Here is a 21,406-nt window from a genome sequence, read left to right as displayed (position 1 = left end):
AAATGACAAAACAAAATCTCTGTTTTTTTGTTTATTATTATGTATTGTCTTTACTTGAATGTGTTTCATCACTGCACAAAAAGTGAATCATGGTACTCTGACTGTAAGAAATCAAATTCGATGCAAAATTAAAGAGTGAGAGATAAACCAGACAATGAACAGTAATGTCCTGATTTAAGACAATGTTATGTAGGACTGACACTTTTCCACATCCTCTGCTGTGTATGTGTGGCTTCATATACTAAATACCAAATTCCAAAATGATCTGGTTTCCACTTGTTCCTAAATAATATTTAAACTGAAAATGTCTTGCCATATAACTATCTTCGAAGGCACAGGAGTGTTTAGGTCTACACAAACCTGTCAAAGCTCACGCGTCCAAGAATGTGGACGCAATTTACTGCGCGAGTAATAAAACTGCACAACATCTTTCCTCTCTAGATAGTCCACATCATGCAGGTCTGCTTCTTTATTTCGGTATGTTCAGTATGTGGCGATCTGGTGAGCGGGAGAGACATTAACTTTCTCTTTCCTGTATTCGTCTCACAAAGAATGTGTTTACAGTGGGTTTATGAGCCGGTTGAGACACTTTCCCTGCTCGTCTCTCCACAGGGCTGAAGAGTGGAGGCAGAAGAGGGCAGAGGTGTGCTGGATGGAGGCCACAGCCAGGCCTGATGGCAGGAGGCGCCCAGAACACACCGAACTCTAATCACATCCTCTAGTCACAGAGGAGACACAGTTCACGTGGAGACACTGAAAAGGTATGAAAATGGATAGAGCCTCCAAAAGAATGAGAAATTACATACCCTGACGCAAAAGCATGAATACCAATCAGTCACACCGTCTGTTGGAACACTCCTCATTTTACATAATTGTGCACATCCTAAAATGAGATAGATTTAATTTTAGAAGAGACTCCCACAGTTTGAACTACCACAAAAACATGAAAAATCACAAGTAGGCTGAAAACAAGGAGATTAATTCTGTGGAAATGTCAGTCTGTTTCATTGTTCGTTGTTATGCGGTCATGGGTTGGTCTTTTAATCCTTCCAATTTCCAAAAAAGTAAAATCTCATAAAATGTAATGTATTGAATTGAGTACAAATACAGATTAAATAATCAAGAGCTGTCTGTAACTGAAGCCAAAAACCAAAATGGTGCATTACAAAATTTGAATGTATTATTAATTATATATAATGTAACAAAGATCATTCTAACCTTATTAACATGGTTTTAAATTGAAGATGCATGTAAAGGGTGTTTTATTCTTTATTATCAGCTTATGTCCCTGATATAAATGATCTAAATAGTTTTTGTCTATCACCCTGTCTGAGAGGGGGTTCTATTGGGTAGATTTAGGAGCATTTTCTAAAATCAGCATCTACTCTAAAGCTTGTGAGTATGTGTAAAGGTGTTTTGTTTTGTTTTTTCTTTTATCTTCCACTGAAGTCAAAAATGTCTCTGTAAATTTACCAAACCTGTTTGTTATGGGCTCTTGTCCTGAGGCCACAAAACAATGCTCATTTTCAGGTATTCCTCTTTGTTTGTCCCACATGTCAATAGACTTTTTTTTTTTCTCCAAATACTGATTTAATACAAAACAAGTGCAACGAAGAGCATTCATTCGGGCTCTGTTCCACATAGATGTCTGGGTAAACCATACCAGTGAGCCAACAGTATAATACAATTAAATCCTCTAAATCTCCTATGTCTCGAAACTGTAACATAATTAATTAATTTCTATATATTATACATGTTCTGTAGCAGTATTCGTAAAATGCTTCAGTTGCAATTGAACTATCCAAGGGTCACATAAACTGTCATAACTTGGTATAAGAGACGTTGCCACTGGGGAGGCGCTGCGCTCCTTTAAAGTTGTTTTTTTTTCCTTGTCACTTGACTCCAAATGTTTTAGCTCTTTTTCCTCCGGGTTAATTTGTCTTCCTTCCTGCTGTACAGCAACCTTCCTGTGTGTCCTGTAGCAATCCAAACTGGCTCACAATGTTAAGGGAAAAAAAGAATAGAGGCAAGTCTCTTCGCCAGTGGCCTCATTCGTTTATAGCAATTACACTAATTATCCTAGAATTGCAGTCACGATTGAGTCATGTCCAAACATTGCAGCACACAGAGGAAGATCGAGGTGTGGGAAAACATATTAACCTGAATTAGTGTAAACATAGCTCTCTTTAATTAGTGTTATGATTTTTCATTTGATTTGTTTTTGTGCCAACAGTTTCAATCAACGAGCACTCACGCTGACATCTGAGGCTAACACAGCAGATAATAGAGCTATACCTGACAGAGCCTGCTATCAGAGCCATCGCAGGTGTTAGCTCGCCTGCTGTACTGCGTTAAATAAAGTACGCAGCTTGTCAATTTATGCAAATAAGAACAGATGTTCTGTTGTGCCAACTGATGGGATGTCACAACCGTTGTATTCCCCTGTGTAATGTGACACCTATAGTATTCCCCATGAATAATTCAGATATCTATTTACGTGTTTGATAATCTGTACTGTTCTTTGAAGGCAATTTTAGCACCGTTTCTGGGGAATCCCTCTATTTTTGACACGTGGATTCCTGTTTCATCTACTGTACTGTGCTTTTTTTTTTTTTTTTTTTTAAACTTGAGATAATTACATTATTATTCATCATACAATATGACAAAGGAGGCATTGGATTCGGTCCAACAAGTCTTCAAAACCAAACATAGATAATACTATATTCTATAGTATACTATACTGTAATAGATAATTACAAGTGGGAAACGCACGAGGGCAGGAACACAAGGAGTGAGTGATTAAAAATTAAAACATGAAATACGAGCTAAAAGGCAGAACCATATATTATATAGATATTGACATATAGATACTTATTTTTTATTTCTGTATTTATTATTAACCCAGTGATCAAACATTATAATTATCCTCCAACAGGCCAATCAAATTATTGATAATTCCACAGCTCCCCTCAGCTCTACAGGTTTTTACTGCAACTTTCAGCTCATTGTTTTGGTTTTCAAGCCACCAAAGTTTCTACTTTGCCGAGCCTATATATATGCCATATTCACTTTACTTATAAACCACCAATCCACTGACAAGGTTAGCAAAAAAAATGATTAGAAAGGAAGCTAATAAAAAAGGACCAGAAAACCAGAAATATGATCGCAAATAAACACGAATGTTGCTACATATCTGCTTAAGGAGATATGGCAGCTGATACAGCAAATAGCCAGCGGTTTGCTTGTCAACATACCAGTACAGGCCTTTGTGACCATGGGAATATGCTGTACACGTGTTGTAACAGAAGTGTCTTCTGTTCTTGTTCGCACCCTCAGGTTGTGTGCCCATGAGGTCACTGGTCCTGTTCCTCTTCCTCAGTGCCCAGGCTGTGGCCGCCACAACGGCACAGCAGAAGCATCAGGGCAACAACCCCATCCCCATCGTGGACCCCAAACTTTTCACCAAGCGCCACTACCTCTCACCCAGGGTGCTTTTCAGCTCTCAGCCCCCTGATGCACAGCCAGCAGGGTCAAAGGGCGCCAGGAGAAGGACCGGCAGGCAAGCAGTGCAGCCTCAGCACCGGGGGATGTACTCGGTGTGTGAGAGCATTAGTGTCTGGGTGGGCAACAAGACCAAAGCCACGGACATCTCAGGCAACGAGGTGACAGTGCTGCCAGACGTGAAGATCAACAATGTCAACAAGAGGCAGTACTTCTTCGAGACCACGTGTCACAGCGCTCGATCGGGCAGCCCAGGATGTTTAGGAATTGATGCGAAACACTGGAACTCCTACTGCACCAACTCGCACACCTTCGTGCGAGCGCTGACGTCGTTCAAGAGCCTGGTGGCGTGGAGGCTCATACGCATCAACGTGGCCTGTGTGTGCGTGCTCAGCCGCAAGTCGTGGCGGCAGTGAGGACACAACACACACGGGCTCGCACACACTCAGTACATACGCAGACACGCTCAACGTCCCAACATGCAGACAGATGTGTCTTTCTCTGCATATCACCAAAGACTTCTCACACTCTGCACAAAGTAAATTATTGGTTTATGTCAGTGTATCAGGACTGCATGTACAGTATACAGGCCAGACCTGGGTCAAACAGTATCTGTTGCGAGCTTAGGTGTTTTTTTTTTTTGTTACCTGTTTGAAATGCCTAGTATTAAAGGGGCTGTCGCTGTGTCTGTTAGTATCCGTTTCAGCTGTAGTTGATAGCAGGCTCAGCTTTGGGGATGTAAAATGCACCTACGTGATAAGTTGGACATAATTGCTCTATGTCTGTTTTGATCACATTTTATCAACAAGCATAACACTGAAAAATGCTCTCAAAAAAACCCAAATCTGGTAGTACAAACATTCCTCTTGTCTGAGGAATAACCAACACTCATGTAAGTGCACCTGTGTAATAGTAACCGTTAGGGGAAACTCTCAAGTTATCCAGCCTGGTGTCACACCAAAGCTTATTGTACGCCCTTCAATCCACGAGAGGATACCATGAAGGTGTCTCGTTTTGAATCGCCTTGGCGTGAAAAGTACACACTGTACGCACGTTAAAGAAGGAGGTAATGAGATGGAGGTCATGTGACGACCTTACATGATCTACGTTACGTTACTTGTGTAAAATTACCTTAAGGCAACTTACTTGTCACGCCCAGGTGAAGCAAACGTGACGCTGAGACGGTATCATCTCGTCGACTGACGGGTGGATTACACACTTTGGCGTGATATCAGGTTGTGGTATCACGTGAAAAACTTATCAGAGATGAGGGATTGTTTTTATCGCCAGGAGCAACAATTTAACATTTAATATTTCTGAAAGATAAACATGGATCAGAGAACAGGAAGTTGGCTTCAATAGAAACAAAACCAAACCGGAGCAGGAGGGGAAATATGGTGCTGGAGAACAACGTACATCAAAACCGTCTTCAAATAAACGGACGTATAAACAGATGTAAGGAAAATGATTACAACAAAATTTAGGACTTGTTTTTACCCCTAAAGAAAAAACTGAAAATAAGCACTATCAAATGTTAAAATCAAGTAAAAATAGTAAACTACTCTTCAGATAACGATTTATTCATCATGACCATTGATATTTTGTTAATTTTGAACACTTTTTCCACTGTTTTACAGTCACTGGATCTACTTGTAAGGAACTTTAAAGACCTGTGGACCTCCTTTAGAATAAATTTAATTTGTAATTTGCAAGATTTTTATTTTTAATTTAGTTACATTGACAAAAAAAAAAGAAAATTAGAACATTTATGAAAATTGAAGTAATTGGTGACTTTAACTATTTGAAGTTTAATCAAAATATCTCCCACTGCATATTTATATTGGATCCAGATTAAAAACAAACAAATTCAACCATGAGCGTAAATTGGAAAGTGATTTCAATGAATGAATTTTCAGCTGTTGAAGTGAGAAAAAAACACATTAAACGAACCGCAGCGACTGTTTTTCAGAGTAGGACTCTGAGATCTTTCACTTCCAAACTGCCACTTCAGCTGAACCGCAGCTAAACAGCAATTTAACGATATGATTTATGGTGATAAAATCCATTCCAAATAGTCACAGGCGATTCAGACGTGGAAAACGATAATTAAGGAAACTGGTTTCAGCTGTCTGATTTTCCTTGGTTATTAATTGCTCAGGAAAAGAATGTAACTTATACCACTGAAACAATATACAGAGTGGGTTGGATCATTTGTAGTCTAGTTTTGATAAATAGAAACATTTCTCATATCACTTTGTTTTATTAATTTTGTTACAGATGTATTTCGTGTTGTAGTACATTGGGCCTCGAAACAATACATATCTCACCTGCTTCAATCACCTCTGGACCTGTGCTAATTCAGTTCGATTAACACGCCTGGAATTAAATGATCTCTACAGACTGTCTCCTGATCAGTGACCTTCTGTCTGTGACAAAAAATAAACACCTTTTTAAGTTTGATTATACTGCATGAAGTCTTTGAAGTTAGCAAAACGATTTGAGCCAATTGGGTCTAATCTGTTCATATATGCTTATTTTTACAGCAGTTTTATTTTAGTGGTATTTAGTTGAAGTCTACAGGACACAGTAACGCCGTTCAGACTAAACCTCATGTGCATTTTAAACTGCTGCTTCCAGACACACCAATTGGGTTTCGAGGACCGTGTGATTTGGTTCCAGACAGCGCAGGCTTAAACCTGTCTTAGGCTTAAACCTGTCTTAACCTTAAACCTGTCTTAACCTTAAACCTGTCTTAACCTTAAACCTGTCTTAACCTTAAACCTGTCTTAACCTTAAACTGCAGCTAAGCTAGTGACAGAGCCTGTAGGAGTTTCTAGTACAACAACACTGTCAAGCTACTTACAGTATTTTCCTGCCACTCATCATACTTATAGCACACCCCACTCACTAAAGAAGATTAATGCAACCCACAAACTGCAAATACAATTTGACCCAGGCCTGACAGCTACAAGCAAAAGTTTTGTTAAAAAGTTGTTGTTGATATTGTTATTTATTAAACACTTACAAACATGCACAGTGTGTTTTGTGATGTTGTCTAAGCCTGTTGCTGCTCCTACAAGAAACCCTTGACATAAAAAGATATCCTTTTTTGGCTTCAATGGAAAAATGAACCCATATGACTTCATTTTACTGCCATTTTACTGTTGCTTTGGCTTTGCTTTGTGTTTTCCTCTCACTTTCAATTCTACAGTAGATTGGAAACAAAAGGAAAAGCCATAAACGTATACAAGATCACCCTTGAATCATGAGGCTGATCCTGGCTGATAATATCATAGCTGGTCATTTTTCTCTGTGTTGGCAGTGTCGTCAGAGCTCAACAAATTGTAGGCCTACATCAGGCTTTCAGTCAGTGTCAGTGATTTATTTTTAGCTTTACAGCCACACTTTTGTTTCCAGGCTGGCATTTCAGATGTGTAACTACTCGGAAAGCTTGAAGCTAAATTGGAAACAGAAACAAAGATCAGATGCTGAGATTATGTTTCCCTAAAACTAGAGTTTTAAGAGAAGTGTTGACATTTAAGCCATCATCTACCTGTCAACAACAAACACAGATTTTTAGAGAAAGCTTGTACTGATTTACCTCAAACTGAACCTCAAAAACAAAATGCAACACTTCCATCTAGTGGACAATGGGTGGAACAAGTCCAATACGTCTTTAAAATGAGATAAGACTTAATTAATCCCACAGTGGGGACATTTAGTCGTCACATAAAACTTGTCAGGAGAAGAAACTGCTGCGAACATATTGTATCAGATATGAACCAGAAGACACATAATATATGTACAAGTTTCACTCCGCATTAAGGAGACTTTTATTAAGATGAAATTCAATGATTCCCCAATTAGCTATTCCTCCACGTGCTAAAAGCGGCACTGAGGCCTCGTGGATTAATTAAAACATGCAAACTATCAGTTTGTTTAAATTTCAAGTTTTCATCATTTCAAAACAGTTTAATCCAAAAAAAAAAAAGAGAAGAGAGAGCGAGAAGCTAACTTGTGATTGTGTAGTTTACCTGCTGCGCATGCGTCGTGCCATGTTCATGGTTGATGCGTTGTCTTCGGAAAAAAGAGAACTTCTTTATTTGGCTTATATGTATTTCCCTTTATTGAACAAAACCTCAAGTAAAAAGTCGTCTTTTCGGTCACACTTAAAAAAAATAAATAAATAAATAAATATATTCTCGCTTTTATCTTACAAAACTAAAGTATTTAAACTGTACCAAAAGATAGCCGGGTATCCGAGGCAGCGACTTATGCTTTAATGCAGGCAGACACAGATCCTAAGAAAACATCATCAAATTAACAGTTGGTAGAATTTTTAGAGCTAATATTCTTGTTGTTGGTGTTGATTTTCTGACATTCAATGAGCATACTCAATTTAAGGGTGGTTATGAATGTTGGAAGTATACAAAAAATAGGGAACTGAGCATGGAAATGAATTGTTGACATACAGTTGATATAGAGTAGTCGTACGATACAACGGTCCTTATTCCCTAAGACTGTGAGTCCCTAAGGAAGCTAGAAAATTAGGCTGATTAGTTATGATTATTTTGACAAAAAATAAAGTTGGAAAGAATGTCGCTAATGAGTGAGACAGAAAATTGTAAACATGATTAAATATAGCCTATGATCAAAGTGAACATTTTGGAAAAGTGGAAATAATATCTTTAGACACAGAAGGTCGACAACACAACGGGACTTCTTTCCTAAAAGTGTAGAGAACCACAGCTAATATGGTACAATTTCTCATCCTGTCCACTGGATGGAGACAATTATGCTTAAATGTTCAGCTCCATTATGATATTGTATCAGTCCAGTGCTGGTTTAGTGCTTTGCTCTCTTTGTGATGTATGTTATAGAAATATCCATGTGTGGTTCAGATGTTGACAACATGCTGCCAGGGTACTGAATATGATTGTGATTTATGGTCCTGTATTTCAGTCTGCATGCTTTCGAACCCTGTTTCTTTCTGACTTCAGTTGTCTTTTGACACTTTGACAGTAATTATTTCTGCTCATCAGATTAGCCTGTCTTCAGAAAAAATATCCACAATCATTTTCCTGTAACCAAAATTCACCTCTGATACCTCTTGGATTGCTTGCAGTTTCACCCCGTAGAGATCCAGTTCCATTATTACACCTAATTTACATATCACCCAGAGTAGAGGAGGATGAGGAGGGCGGAGAGGGTGAGGAGATGTTGGCTGTGGAAGATAATGGGATTTTGACTCCATTACACTCTGAGTATAGGGTTTCAGGTTACGTGTACTTCCACTGTGATAATTACAGCTCTGAATTCAAGACAGGATTAGATGACCAGAGTTTACATTAATGCAGGTCATTAATCTTATTCTGGACACATGGAAAATATTAATCATTATCTATCTATCTATCTATCTATCTATCTATCTATCTATCTATCTATCTATCTATCTATCTATCTATCTATCTATCTATCTATCTATCTATCTATCATGCTATCAATGTCATAAATGATTCCTTTCATATTTTTTTCAGACTCCTGTTTGAGTTGCTATCTGATAGAAAATAGAGGATGTGGGCTGTGATGTGATGCGTCTCGTGATCCACCCAGACTGTTCCTCATTGATGCTCCGGCCCACCGAACAGGGGGGTCGCTGTTTCCCTCCCACATCAGCGCGGCGAACAAAAGGCTGCACAAACATGAGAAGCTCGAGTGTCCGAGCGGTCGAACCCGAGCTGACCTCCCTGCAGCCTGCAGAGACGACACAGAGGCGCTTTGGTGACTCTCCATACGCGTTCTTCATTCACAGGAACTGGCTTGTGTTCAGTGTGCAGATCCAACAATGCACACATTTTCAATTTAAACAAATAGGTATTAATCAAATGAACAAATAATAAAGCCTTCATGCACTAATTTATATACTAACACAGACACAAAAATAAACTGCACAGAAGATGTTCACACTAAAGAATAAGCTTGGGGCCCGGGGCCGCAGCCACCCACCGGGGTCACGTCTTTATTTGTGTTTTAAACTAACCTGGACGGAGTTTACAATTTGCAGGTGAACATCTGTTAGACTCAGTAGACCTATATTTTATTTAAATATATATTGTATTTACTATGCCAGCAAAAAACAAACAAAGCATTCTGGAGAGCTGCTGTAGTTCCGAAAAATAAATTCTTCATCTTGTGCCACACTGACTCGATGAGGCTGAACGTAGGCACAACTGTGCTTTGAGATAACTCTTATCAATATAACTTGCTCACGATGCCAACGCCAACATGCTAACATTTTACAGATATAATATTTGTTATGTTCATTATCATAGTCAAACATGAGGCTGATAAGAATGTGATTATTATTGCAGGTTTTTAGTCCCAAAGTCATGGACATTTTTATTTAATATATTGAGTTTTACATTTTGCTTACAAAGAAGGTAGCAATTTGCCAATTCATCATTCAATTCATCATCCTCTGGGGACCATTAATATCTGTATAACATGTCATTTCAATCAATGCAGTAGCTGCTGAGATATTTCATTTATTTCTAAAGTCCTGGCGATGCTGGTCCAGCTGCATCTTTTGTAAATCTTTTTGAGATACGTTTGTGACTTATCTCAGGTCACTGTGTTTGGCATCCACACAGGATCCTGTATTTTCACAATAAACACTGACATCAGTGACTCACATGAGACAATTCAGCTCAGTGTCTCAGATCAACTGCTGTCCAGCCTCTGATTGGGTCAAACAGTAGGACGATATGTCAGAAGAACCACCTTCTCACTAGCTTCTTAATTGCTGCTGTGATGTGATTTTTAACCAGGCAAAATTGTGTTCAGCAAACTGAAGTTTAAATTCATTATATTTACTCAAATGTAGCAGGGAAGACACGGGCTGCAGACAGATGGCAGTTTTCTACACTGGTCACACATCTCCCAGGCACACACACTGTTTTATAATTTGGTAGTCAGTCATATCTGCGAAATCATTTCCTCCACAAATGAAGTTTACTGGACAAAACGTGATTAATCTGGGCTCTGGCTTTTTATCTTTGATATAACATTGGCCAAACCACGCCCTTGGTATCACCGTGCTGAACCCCAAGCACTAAATTACACACAGAAATGAACCCTTTCCTTCTGTTGTTGTAAGTCAGACCTCTTGGCACGTCCCTCAGGCGTCCCAGATCGTACCCGAACCCCACCTTGGGTACCTCAGCGCGCACACACACACACACACACACGCACGCACGCACGCACACGTATGGGCGGTGCATGACAGCGTGCAGCAGTCAGCCCGCGCAGCTTGTGCGCATGTTTTCATGTCTGGATGGTGTAACGGGCGCAGGTCTTCTATCATTGCACGGGTTGATGTCCAGCTGGAAGAGGCAAGGATTTGCAAAATAAGAGGGCATCGCGCTTCAGATCGGAGATAGCGACAAATCAGGTGACATCATGAGCAAAGTGCAGGGCGGGATGAAATGCGTGAAGTATCTGCTTTTCGCTTTCAACTTCATCTTTTGGGTGAGTCCGAGCCACAAACGATTTGCATGGAAACTACGTTGTTGCTATTTTAAAAAATCACCCTCGTGCTTCAACAGCCTGATCGTGTTTACATGTTTATTATTCACTGATTTCGTTAATTAATATTAGGCGATTATGGAGTTTTGTTTTCATGTGGAAGCCCTGGTAGTGCTCTGCCTTATTCGAGTGTTTACATGTTCAACATACTGTCTATGGACACTGTTTGATATAGTTTTATATCATGTGGAATTGAGAATTGAATGTCATCTATGCAGGTTGCCTCTGTGCACCTGCTCCGTTCACTCTGACTTCTCCAAATTCTCAAACAAATCCTGAGTTCTATAATCGATTTTTTTTTTTTTTTTTTTTTTAATTAAAACAATATTACAGCCTTTGAAACAGACTCTATTTATCAAATGTATAATTAGTAAATCTAATCAGGGCCTGTTAGTCACTAACCCTGTTAACCCTCACCGTGATTTATCTTGCATGTGATATACTCAGGTCATACTGCAGCACATACATCACAGCTACAGTCTGTTGCTACTTTTCCAACACAGCTCTCTCTCATTGTGCTGTGACTTTCCTGCAGCAGGTCTGCCAGTGTGTAGGCTGTTTTTTTTGGTGGGTTATTTATTACAAACAGGGTTCATCTGTTTTAAGAACATCCTCCCGGGTTTTGTTTTGCTCTGTTATGCTGCTCAGATGAAGTTACCTGTAGCTGTGGATTCACTTTTCCAATTTCTGTGCAGTGACTCATTATCCGACGTCAATGTCTGGTCTTGTCATTATCTGTCCAGAGGGTGGGTATACACGTTTGGTAAACGTGCTTCAGAGCAGTGGGTTTACGGTTTTAGGGCATGTAAAAAAAAAAAAAAAAGCTTGTCACGGGTTGTGATTCCTACTTTTAACCTATACAAGAGGCCCAAAGGAGATACATAATCCTGTGATCCACAAGATAAAAGAAAAATAATTAAAAAGATAGTGAGTAGTAGACAGGTTTGTGGGGAAGGAATATGTTGCCTGTCCGGTTCAATTATTTCCTTCAAAGTTTGAGCTGCGACTCACTTTTCTAATCTGAGATGAGTTTAAATAAATACATGCAAACCAGAACGATGGAGAAGATGTAGTTAGAGCTGACCCAATCAGTCAGGATGTTTCTGACTCTTTCAGTCGTCGGCGGTGGGTACTGACGTTTTACTGCCAAATGATACAGTATATATGGGTTTTAGCGGCTGCACTGACTCCTCTGTGCTTTGTAAAACGATCACTTGTGTCACCCAAACTGACAGCGGCCTCTTTGTTAAGCAGTTTTGGTATTGAAAGCAAAGCTGTTGTGGTCGCAGCCAAAAGAGGCGTACAGTGCGTTGTCATTTTGGGGTGCGGAGCCAATGCTGGTATGAGTTACATCACCAAGGCGCTGTGAGGCTGGCACAGCCTGAGCCTGAAATGCACCATGGGAGATGGACCACTGATGCTGATGCTGCCGGTGTCACTTTGACACATGAGCGGCTGCTTGCAAAGTGCTCTAGTCTGCCTTGTTTGACTATTTTTAAATTCCCTGGAGGCAGACACCTCGCCTCTTTGGTCTGGATGAATATCAAGGAAATGATCGTAGACTGAACAGACAGTTTGGTTGGAGATTTGTTTTTGTTTTTTAATAGATTGGTGGGATTTCATATTTTTTGTTTGGTAAAAGTTTAAAAGGTTGAGGATTATTTTTCTCACTTGAAAGTTCCAATCCAGCTTCACACCAAAGCATGTAATAGTCAACTAGAGGACACTGTGCCAGTGTCTCATATTGGCCTTCTTTAAGGTTCGGAACACATCATGGTTTGGGTTGAAAGCAGTCATTTTAACATTAAGTAGCCTACGTCAATTAAATTACTTAATGTGTGTTACGTGAGTTGACCATGTTGCGTTACGGTGGTAACTGACTTAAAATGAATCCTTGAGGTAACCTTGTTTTTCACTGAGTTCAACACCAGTCACCTGGGTGAAAGCCCCGTCTTTGTTTAGTCTAACAGCCCATCAGTCTCTTTACGAGCTTACTGGAGATTTGTTACGCCTTGGCGAGGCAAAATGTAACACTGAGACAGTGTCCTCTGGTGGACTGACAGATGTATTACATCCGTTGGCGTGATACTGGGCTAGCAAATGACAAAAACTTGCGTCGCTGGAATTACTTTCTATCTGTTTACATTTTGCCATTTTGATGGCTATAAAACTGTGACAAGACCATTTTTATTTTTTAAGCAAGCCCATGGACCTGCATAGACGTTCACATTTAGTATCCCTCGTCATTCCTGGCTCTTTTCTCAGTGGTTTTAATCAAATAATACTCTTTCGTTTTATGTCGAAGGTCAGAAGGATTCATTTTCTCAGAGCGACACCTGATTTTAATCGATTGGTTTATTTCTGGTTAAGCTCGCTCGAGAGGGCTGATGCTGCACAGAGAAGATTTTTTGTTTTGTTTTTACAACTGGATTCTTTGAAAAGCCCCCCAGTCCCTCAAGAAGTGAAGCATTAACATTTCTGGCACAAATTTGTTTAGAATAAATAGAAGAAAACAACGCAGGCAGTGAAGCATCAGTGGGTACTTTTCTAACGAGACAAAGACAAGAGCGCCGCCTGCAGAATTTTAATGAATTGATGATACAAGAAAAACAGCTTGAGGGGCCTCACTGCTTAACTGCGAAGAGATTTCTGGACAAACAAGCTTCTGAGCAGACTTTACTTAAACGTGAAAATTTCATGAAAAGCTTTAAAAGTGTGTGTTTTTATTTTAATACCATTCATTTTCACGAAACTACGACACGAATATTGACTTCGCAATTCACTGGTCCTCAGCTGTCGGGCTTGTTGGTGCTGGCGGTGGGACTGTGGCTCAGGTTTGACCAAGAAACAGTGGAGCTGCTGACAGGGGACAGCGCCCCCTACACCTTCTTCATAGGTATGTCACAGTTTCTACACTCACCTCATAACAACCTGATATATGACTCTACTGTACTCAACTGTAATTAAGTGAAATGTAATTTCTTGTCGTTATTAAGTGAAGTCATTCAAATAATTTAATCATGTCAATGTTCTCTGCATCTACAAGAATGAGCTTCAGCTATTTTCTGCACAACTCATGATATGAGGAGTCACATGTACTGGACTTTAAATTTGATTTGATTAGAATGAAATATTGCTTATTGATTTTCTTTTAAACAGTTCGAAAGCATGACATGTAACGTGATGAAAGATGCTCAAACAAATCCCTTTATGTAGATATGGATACACACTTTAAGATATAAAATATTCATGTCTTAATGCCAGGTGATGTGATATGATATATGATAGGAGTTTTATGGTGTAATAATCACGTTACGAGCCGCGGTTAGTGTCCCGGGAGACTCCCTGTTGCTGTTTGAAACCAAAGAACCTTTCAGGGGCCGCAGGTGTTACCGAACAGAGACAAACGCTTAACAGGCACATTTTAGCTTCAGAGCATTTTGCAAGACACTCAATGGAAGTTGTTTTAATCATCATTCATAACCTCAATTATTAGGCCTGTAACAGTGGAAAGAGTTTTCCATTTGGAGTCAGCCGCTCTGCTGCTGAGAGGAGGGGAACGAGGAAATGTCCAATTATGATTAAAGTGCACCATTAGTGTTAGTGCTCTAGTTTATGGGTTATGGTGAGATCTACTTTGCGTGTACAAACACTGATTCGATTTCCGTTCAACTGGAATATGATGAACTGATCAATCAGACACAAACAAATGACAAACAGGTGAAAACTGCTTTATATCTTTGCTGAAACAAGTTCGCAGCACTTTGCACTCAGGTGTCCTTTTGAATGATACTGAAGGAAGAGTTTCTCTGCAAAACACATAGTAGATTATTAAAACATACAGTAGACAAGACAAACAGCCTTCAGTGCTCAGCTCTCCATACAATAGGCCCTCTCTGTGTCTCTGGATCTGCGTAGGAGCAGATGATTAGAATGAAGCCTATTCTTGTTGCTCCCATTTAGACCATGACCTAAAATGGTGACTTCACTTCATCAGCTCTCTGCTGGGCTTTCATGGAACCGGCTGCCTCCCTCAGGACACGAGGAGCAGGTTGGGTGGGGCAGGTGACAGGAGAGTATCATAAAGACTCCTGTTATAGCAGTCAATATATCCCACATTGCAACCAAAAGAGAAAAACAAATTGTTTCATATGTAGCTTTTGCAAATCTGAGGAAGAAAAAGGCACATTGGTCTTTAATGTAATAAAAGCCTCACTGAGATTAAAATATCTTCTTCAAGAGACACGTTGCCAAGAATACAACCAGAAAACATAACAGGAAATACAAAACAGAGAGCATAAACTGGACATTTGTAGTCGCGGAGCTTAAATATGAGCCGGATAAAATATGTCGTCACTGTTATTTGTTCTTGCAAAGTACAGCAGGTGAGATCATCTTTGTTCAGTTTGATTTAATTTGAGATGCAAATATCATAAAACTGTTAATGTCACTGCATTTCCACTTTAGATTTTGTCTTGTTTAAACAAACAAGAAAAAAAAAAGTATTAATTGGTGAGCTTTAGAAGTGCTGTTAAAATTGTTCTTACCTTAGTTTGGACCAGAAGGTAATCTTATTTCCTGACCTGGTCACTGTTTTGAAGGCGATATCTGCCATTTAATACCGGTCAGAACGCCCCGGCATCATTCAGGAGGAACAGAGAGAGAGATTTTTATTATTGCTATGTATAAACACAAATACGACAAAGAAATATTTGAGCATGTTTAGAACTGACTTTCCATTTGGAAATCTTGTTTTTGTGGCTGTCATACAGGAGAAACACGCAGGGCAGTTCATCTTTTTAGATAAGTAACAGTATGACACACTTCCACGCAACATTTCGTAGGTGTAAATATTAATAAGAGCTAATCTCTACCTACTAATCTGGACTCAAACATTCACAAGGAATGAGTAGGCTGATAACCGTGGGAGGCGATTCAGTGCAATTAACTAATTTGTGTGGTGAAAATCGCTTTAATTTAGTGACGCATAAATCCGCACTTAGAAGTCACATAACACGAAGACTAAGTTTGAAGCAAGTAAAGTTTCTAAATATTTGAGCGATCCTGCGGAGGATCAATCAGAGAAGAACGTTTGCAGGAAACAAATCCAAAACATTGAGCGTTGCTGGCCGCAGTCACCTCTCGCAAAGAGACTAAACAGAGTGGCACTATAATAAGGCCAAGCGGCATCATTCCCTCTGGGTGATTCACTTTCCATGCTGTCACCTTTGTTGCTGTGATCGCCGGTGTGTAAACAGCCATTATGCGTGTATATAACATAGTTTAACTAAGAGATGTTGCAGATGTTTACACTCGCTAATCGGTATTTTACCCGCCACCAGCTTTAAGCAGCAGGGAGCGAACACGGTGACCATCTGCTGGATGCTAAGAGGAAGCGAAAGAGCGAATATTAAAGTCAGCGATGGAAAAAAAAAAATAATAATAAGCAGCCAAGATCAGTTCTGTGTGGACACTTTGTATACACAGAGGAAGCTTTCTTGGCCCATCAGAGTTTCCACTGCTACCCAGATAGTTTGCTTAGAAAGCTGTGTCTCCCTTGCTTCCAGCTCCCTTCAGCTCAGCAGTCTCTTCACCTCGTCTTTTGTTCAACCGCAAGAAAACAACAGCTTGCATTGGTCCCATGTGGATTAATTAAATTGCAGCAGTGGTTGCCGCCTATGTCACTGAGCCCCGAGCACGGACCTCAGAGACCCAGCCTGGTGTGCGGTTACCCTGTACGGGGGGCTCAGCGGTGAGGGCTGGGAGTCGACCGGGGAAGGAGATGACGTCACGCAGGCTGGAGATGGTGGCATCCTGCAGCCATCACTGCCCCCCCCCCCCCCCCCCCCCCCACCACCACCACCCACAACACACACCCTAAAATTTGATTTGCCATTTTGCGAGACAGATGGCATCTGCTTTTACTGCAGGAGCATGAAAGTCGGAGTAACGAGAAACCGCACTAATGCATTAAAAGAGTGGACTGGAAGCCTCGTTGTTCAGAAGACTCTCCAGCTCCATCAGTTTTAAATCTCATTTTATTATGATTCTGCACAGACTCTGGCAACGCATCAGACATATGGGTCAGACTTTGAGCTATATTTGTAGCTGCCTAGAGCAGGAAAGAGTCCAACATCGTGTTTTCTTATCAACCCAGAGGGCTACTGCAGGTACATTTGGTGGCTTCAAAAGTAATAGACTCATTTTCATGTAGATATTACACCAATTCTAAGATAGCCATGACAAGTAGTTTTTTGAAAGTGATTAAAAAAAAAAAAAAAAAAAAAAAAAAAGCGCTAAATTAATCAACAAAGACAACCAGAATAAATCTTGTGTTTCAGATTTCTTTCATCTTGACTGAAGGCTTTAAATTCCCACTGAAGGAGTGGGCTGATAATCGGACTGAACTGTGGGAGGCAATTCAGAGTGTTCGGGCTACTAAAGAAGTTTCCACCTACATGTTCCTTCTGCAACTCAACAACACAAACAGTTCTTTTATAAATGCTGCTTCAGCCAAGACATGAAAGCACTTGGATTACGCTGCCATCTTCAGCTGAAACTCTGAACTGCAGTCATCATCATTCGATTCTTCTTCTGCGTTTCATTTTTAGAGACTGTGAATTCCTAAATTAGGACCGTGGCAGATTTTTCACAGTAGTACAATTTAAAAGGTCTAATCCGTCTGCCTGTGTCTCTCCTCAGCTGTGTACATCCTCCTCGGTGCCGGAGCGCTAATGATGGTCGTCGGGTTCTTCGGTTGTTTTGGGGCTGTGCGCGAGTCTCAGTGTCTTCTCGCATCGGTGGGTTCAAGTGCTCAAACGTTTCTGCATCTTGTGGCATCGTTCACTTACTGCAGTGTTGTCGTGTAATTTTTACGACTGTGTGTGTGTGTGTGTGTTTGCCTCTGAATATTTGATGGTAAAACCACAAATATATTTCTGGATCTATAATTGAGTGAAAACATAGTTATTCTCGCTGGCATTTCCAAATTAAGCCCAAATTTTGGATTTTGATTTAGATTTTTGTACAGTAATACTGACTACTCATTAGCTTTCTCTTAATATTGTTTTATTATCTTTTCATTTTTGTCTCTAATTTCTTTTAGTTTCATTTCTTTTAATTCCATCTGATGTGTGTAAATTCTGTCTGAACACTTACAGCACTTTGGTTAAAGCATATTGTGTTTAAATGTACTGCATTAATTAAAAGACTTGACCTGACCTGACCTGAAGTTCCCTGGAAGGAATGATGTCATTTACACGAGAGTTTCAATTTCACACATTTCTTCCAGGAAACTTCAGATTAAAATGATTAGAATCTGTTTTAGAGATTTTTGTTGTTGTTTGCAAGGTAAAAAAAAAAAAGAAAAAGTATAGTCTCAGTATCAGGAAATGATTAGAAAATGATGTCTTCTTAAGATGGGAGATGTCGATCACTGTGTTTGTATTAAAGACGGCCCTTGTTTCTGTTCGGCAGTTCTTTGCCTGCCTCGTGATAGTCTTCGGAGCTGAGATCACTGCTGGTGTGTTCGGATTCTTAAACAAGGAACAGGTAGAGTCATTTATTTATTGTTTAAAAAAAAATAATCAAATAGCAGCAGTGAAAAGTGACTAAATACATTCACTCAAGTACTGTCCTTAAGTACTGTTCTGATGTACTTGTACTTTATTTGAGTAGCTGTCAATATTGTACTTTCGACTCAACTATGTTAACGTGACAGCTTTATTTAAGCAAAAATTATTATATGTTTCTATATATGCATTAATTCATAGATTAGACTATTCAACAGTATCATGTGCTTGAATCATAGACTGTATATAAAAATTAAAGGGACTTTTGTACTTTTACTAAAGTATTTACATACAATTTTGAATACAGGACTTTTATTTTTACTTGTAATTGAGCCTTTTCTCAGTCTGACTAAAGTCTTCAGGTGTTGTTGTGGGTAAATACGCACTGGACACCGCAAGCCCGGCGAGGCAACCAAAAATCGGTCACCGCCCCTGCAGTCTCCGACCTGCCCAAGAGCCAACGGCTCGAGCCACTTTCGACATCACACTAATATCAAACCTCAAAGGAGATCCGCTCTGAAACCAATTCATTCATAATTCATTCATAAACGTGGTGACACTGCCCATCAATTTACCCCAAACAGGATCAGTCGTCGCACACTACTTTACTGAAGTAAAAATTCAGAGTGCTGATCCCTGGACTGTCCAATACCAACACGTCTTCTCAGTTTAACTAACTTTTTTTTTTTTTGGTCTCCTTTATTAACAACAGATTGCAGAGGAAGTCCAAAAGTTTTACAGCAGCTCCATCACTGACGTCAACGACTTGAATAGAACAGCGATAGCACTCATTTACCACAAAACCGTGAGTGTAACTTCCTTTTTATGGGTCCTCACAGTTCAAATCGCCACAGTTCTGTTGTTTTTGACTGTTTATATTTACAGCTGAACTGCTGTGGAGGCTCCATACCGGACGCGGCTCTGTGTGCAGACGCTCCAGAGGACACCCAGGTAAAACCCTCCTGCCTGCTGTGACACTTCCTATCCACATGGTGGCGGTAAAACACCATTAAAAAAAACAAAAAAAAAACAATAACCAGATTTCACGTGACGAGGTGGGGTTTTTTTTTGGTTTTTTTTTTAACAATAATTCTCAACAGTAATTTCTACAGTAGGTGTAATTATCTCTGTGAATGGTTTCTTTCAGAACTGTCTGACAGCCATAACGCACTTCTTCAATGAAAAGCTGCACATCATTGGATACGTGGGGATCGGTATCGCGGGAGTGATGGTGAGAATCTACAACATCTTCAGCTTAAACTTCATAAAATAGAAATGCATGTTGAGGTTTTTGGAGCGTTTATCCTCAGGCGGCTGGTTTGCGGCCGCTCCCGGTGGCACATGAAACGCTTTAAACATGTCGCTAACCTCCCGTCTGATTTCAGATCATAGGCATGATCTTCAGCATGGTCCTGTGTTGCGCCATCAGGCACAGCAGGGAGGTTATATAGCCGGTGAGCTGCTCCCCTTCCGCCGCCGCCGACCAGACCGGGACCACCGCGCGCTCCCCCTCCGCCCCTTCATAATCAACCTGGCCGCGTGAGAAGGGGAAACACCAGTCACACTTCAATGTCATTTCTCATAGTCCAGATGTGATGTTGTGGTGTGGGAAGGTTCACACACACAGACATCCCAGTCATCCACGGACCGCACTCAACACGACACGCTGGATCGTTACCTTCACACCTTCCCGTCGACTCCACCAGCGCAGAAAACACCGATTTATTTACCCCCACCCACCACCACCACCACCCTTCCCCACCCGCTCCTCCTCCGTAACACGCGCTCCGGCTTTTCGCACGACTCCGCGACCCCCCCCCCCCCCCCCCCACCCCTCACCCCCACCCCACCACCACACACACACACACACACACACACACACACAACATGAAGCCTCCTTTGACACAAGATTGTTGCGACTGAGGAGTATTGCTGTAAATATGGACTCCTATTTTATACACCTGCTGTTAACACTATTTAGTCTGTGGCCGATTTTTAAATTTTTTTTAAATTTTTTTTTTTTTTTTAATTATTTTTTAGCCTAATGCCAAATTTTGTGTGCTTCGGTGTTTTGAGGACTCAGCCGACCTTTGCCGAGTAAATTTCCATGATGTGCCTGTTTTGTGACACAGTCAAGTCAAGTCGCCAACGATTTTGCCTCCTTCTTGTGATTTTCAATACGACTGTGCTTGCTCCCTGCCACCGCTCTCAAAAGTATTTCTTACTGTAAAGCACAATAGACAACGTGTAGTCATCGACTCAAAGGTTTGAGGAAGGTCTTATGATAAACTGCCCCTTTTGTAAAATCTTTCAAATTCACCTGACGGGTAAATAATACTTGTGTGTTGAGCTCTTCTCGAGCCCGTTTGAACTGTTAACAGCGAGCTGGTTTGCATTTTGGTGTGGATTCTTGTGGATGTAAATGTTGTTGGCGTGTCAATAAGATGTGAACTCTAGAGTAATATAGTTTATGTCATACTGTTAACCATAATAAAAAAATAAAAAAAAACATTGGGTGCTTTTATTGATATGTTCTCCGTTTCTCACCTCAGAGGTGCCACGAGTACAAGTGGAAAGTAACAAAGTACATTTTAACTCAAGTACTGAACGCAAGAGCAATTCTTTAGGTATTTGTACTTTGCTGTATTTACAGTTGATGCTACTTTATAATTGAACTCCATTTCAGAAGAAGATATTGCACTTCCTATTTCACTAGATTTATTTGAAAGCTTTAGTTACTTTTAAGATTT

General features: G+C 40.2%; 2 protein-coding genes across 2 annotated transcripts; both read left to right on the top strand.

Annotated features, from left to right (window-relative positions):
* Nucleotides 1-3,347: 3,347 nt before the first annotated feature.
* ngfb (nerve growth factor b (beta polypeptide)) lies at nucleotides 3,348-3,917 on the top strand. The gene has a single exon (XM_069152229.1). The coding sequence runs from the start codon at nucleotides 3,348-3,350 to the stop codon at nucleotides 3,915-3,917; it is 570 nt and encodes a 189-aa protein (XP_069008330.1).
* Nucleotides 3,918-10,788: 6,871 nt separating this feature from the next.
* Nucleotides 10,789-21,170, top strand: tspan2a (tetraspanin 2a). Its single transcript, XM_069148398.1, has 8 exons — nucleotides 10,789-11,028; nucleotides 13,879-13,981; nucleotides 17,788-17,885; nucleotides 18,562-18,636; nucleotides 19,369-19,461; nucleotides 19,542-19,607; nucleotides 19,804-19,887; nucleotides 20,042-21,170. The coding sequence occupies exons 1-8, from the start codon at nucleotides 10,960-10,962 to the stop codon at nucleotides 20,105-20,107; spliced, it is 654 nt and encodes a 217-aa protein (XP_069004499.1). The 5' UTR covers nucleotides 10,789-10,959; the 3' UTR covers nucleotides 20,108-21,170.
* Nucleotides 21,171-21,406: the final 236 nt, after the last annotated feature.

This window comes from Embiotoca jacksoni, unplaced genomic scaffold (genome assembly GCF_022577435.1).
Source record: "Embiotoca jacksoni isolate LCO1_2020_lvr unplaced genomic scaffold, fEmbJac1.0.p SCAF_1, whole genome shotgun sequence".
NCBI lineage: Eukaryota > Metazoa > Chordata > Actinopteri > Embiotocidae > Embiotoca > Embiotoca jacksoni.
The sequence above is the reverse complement of the archived record's forward strand: the minus strand, read 5'-3'. Positions and strand labels throughout refer to the sequence as shown.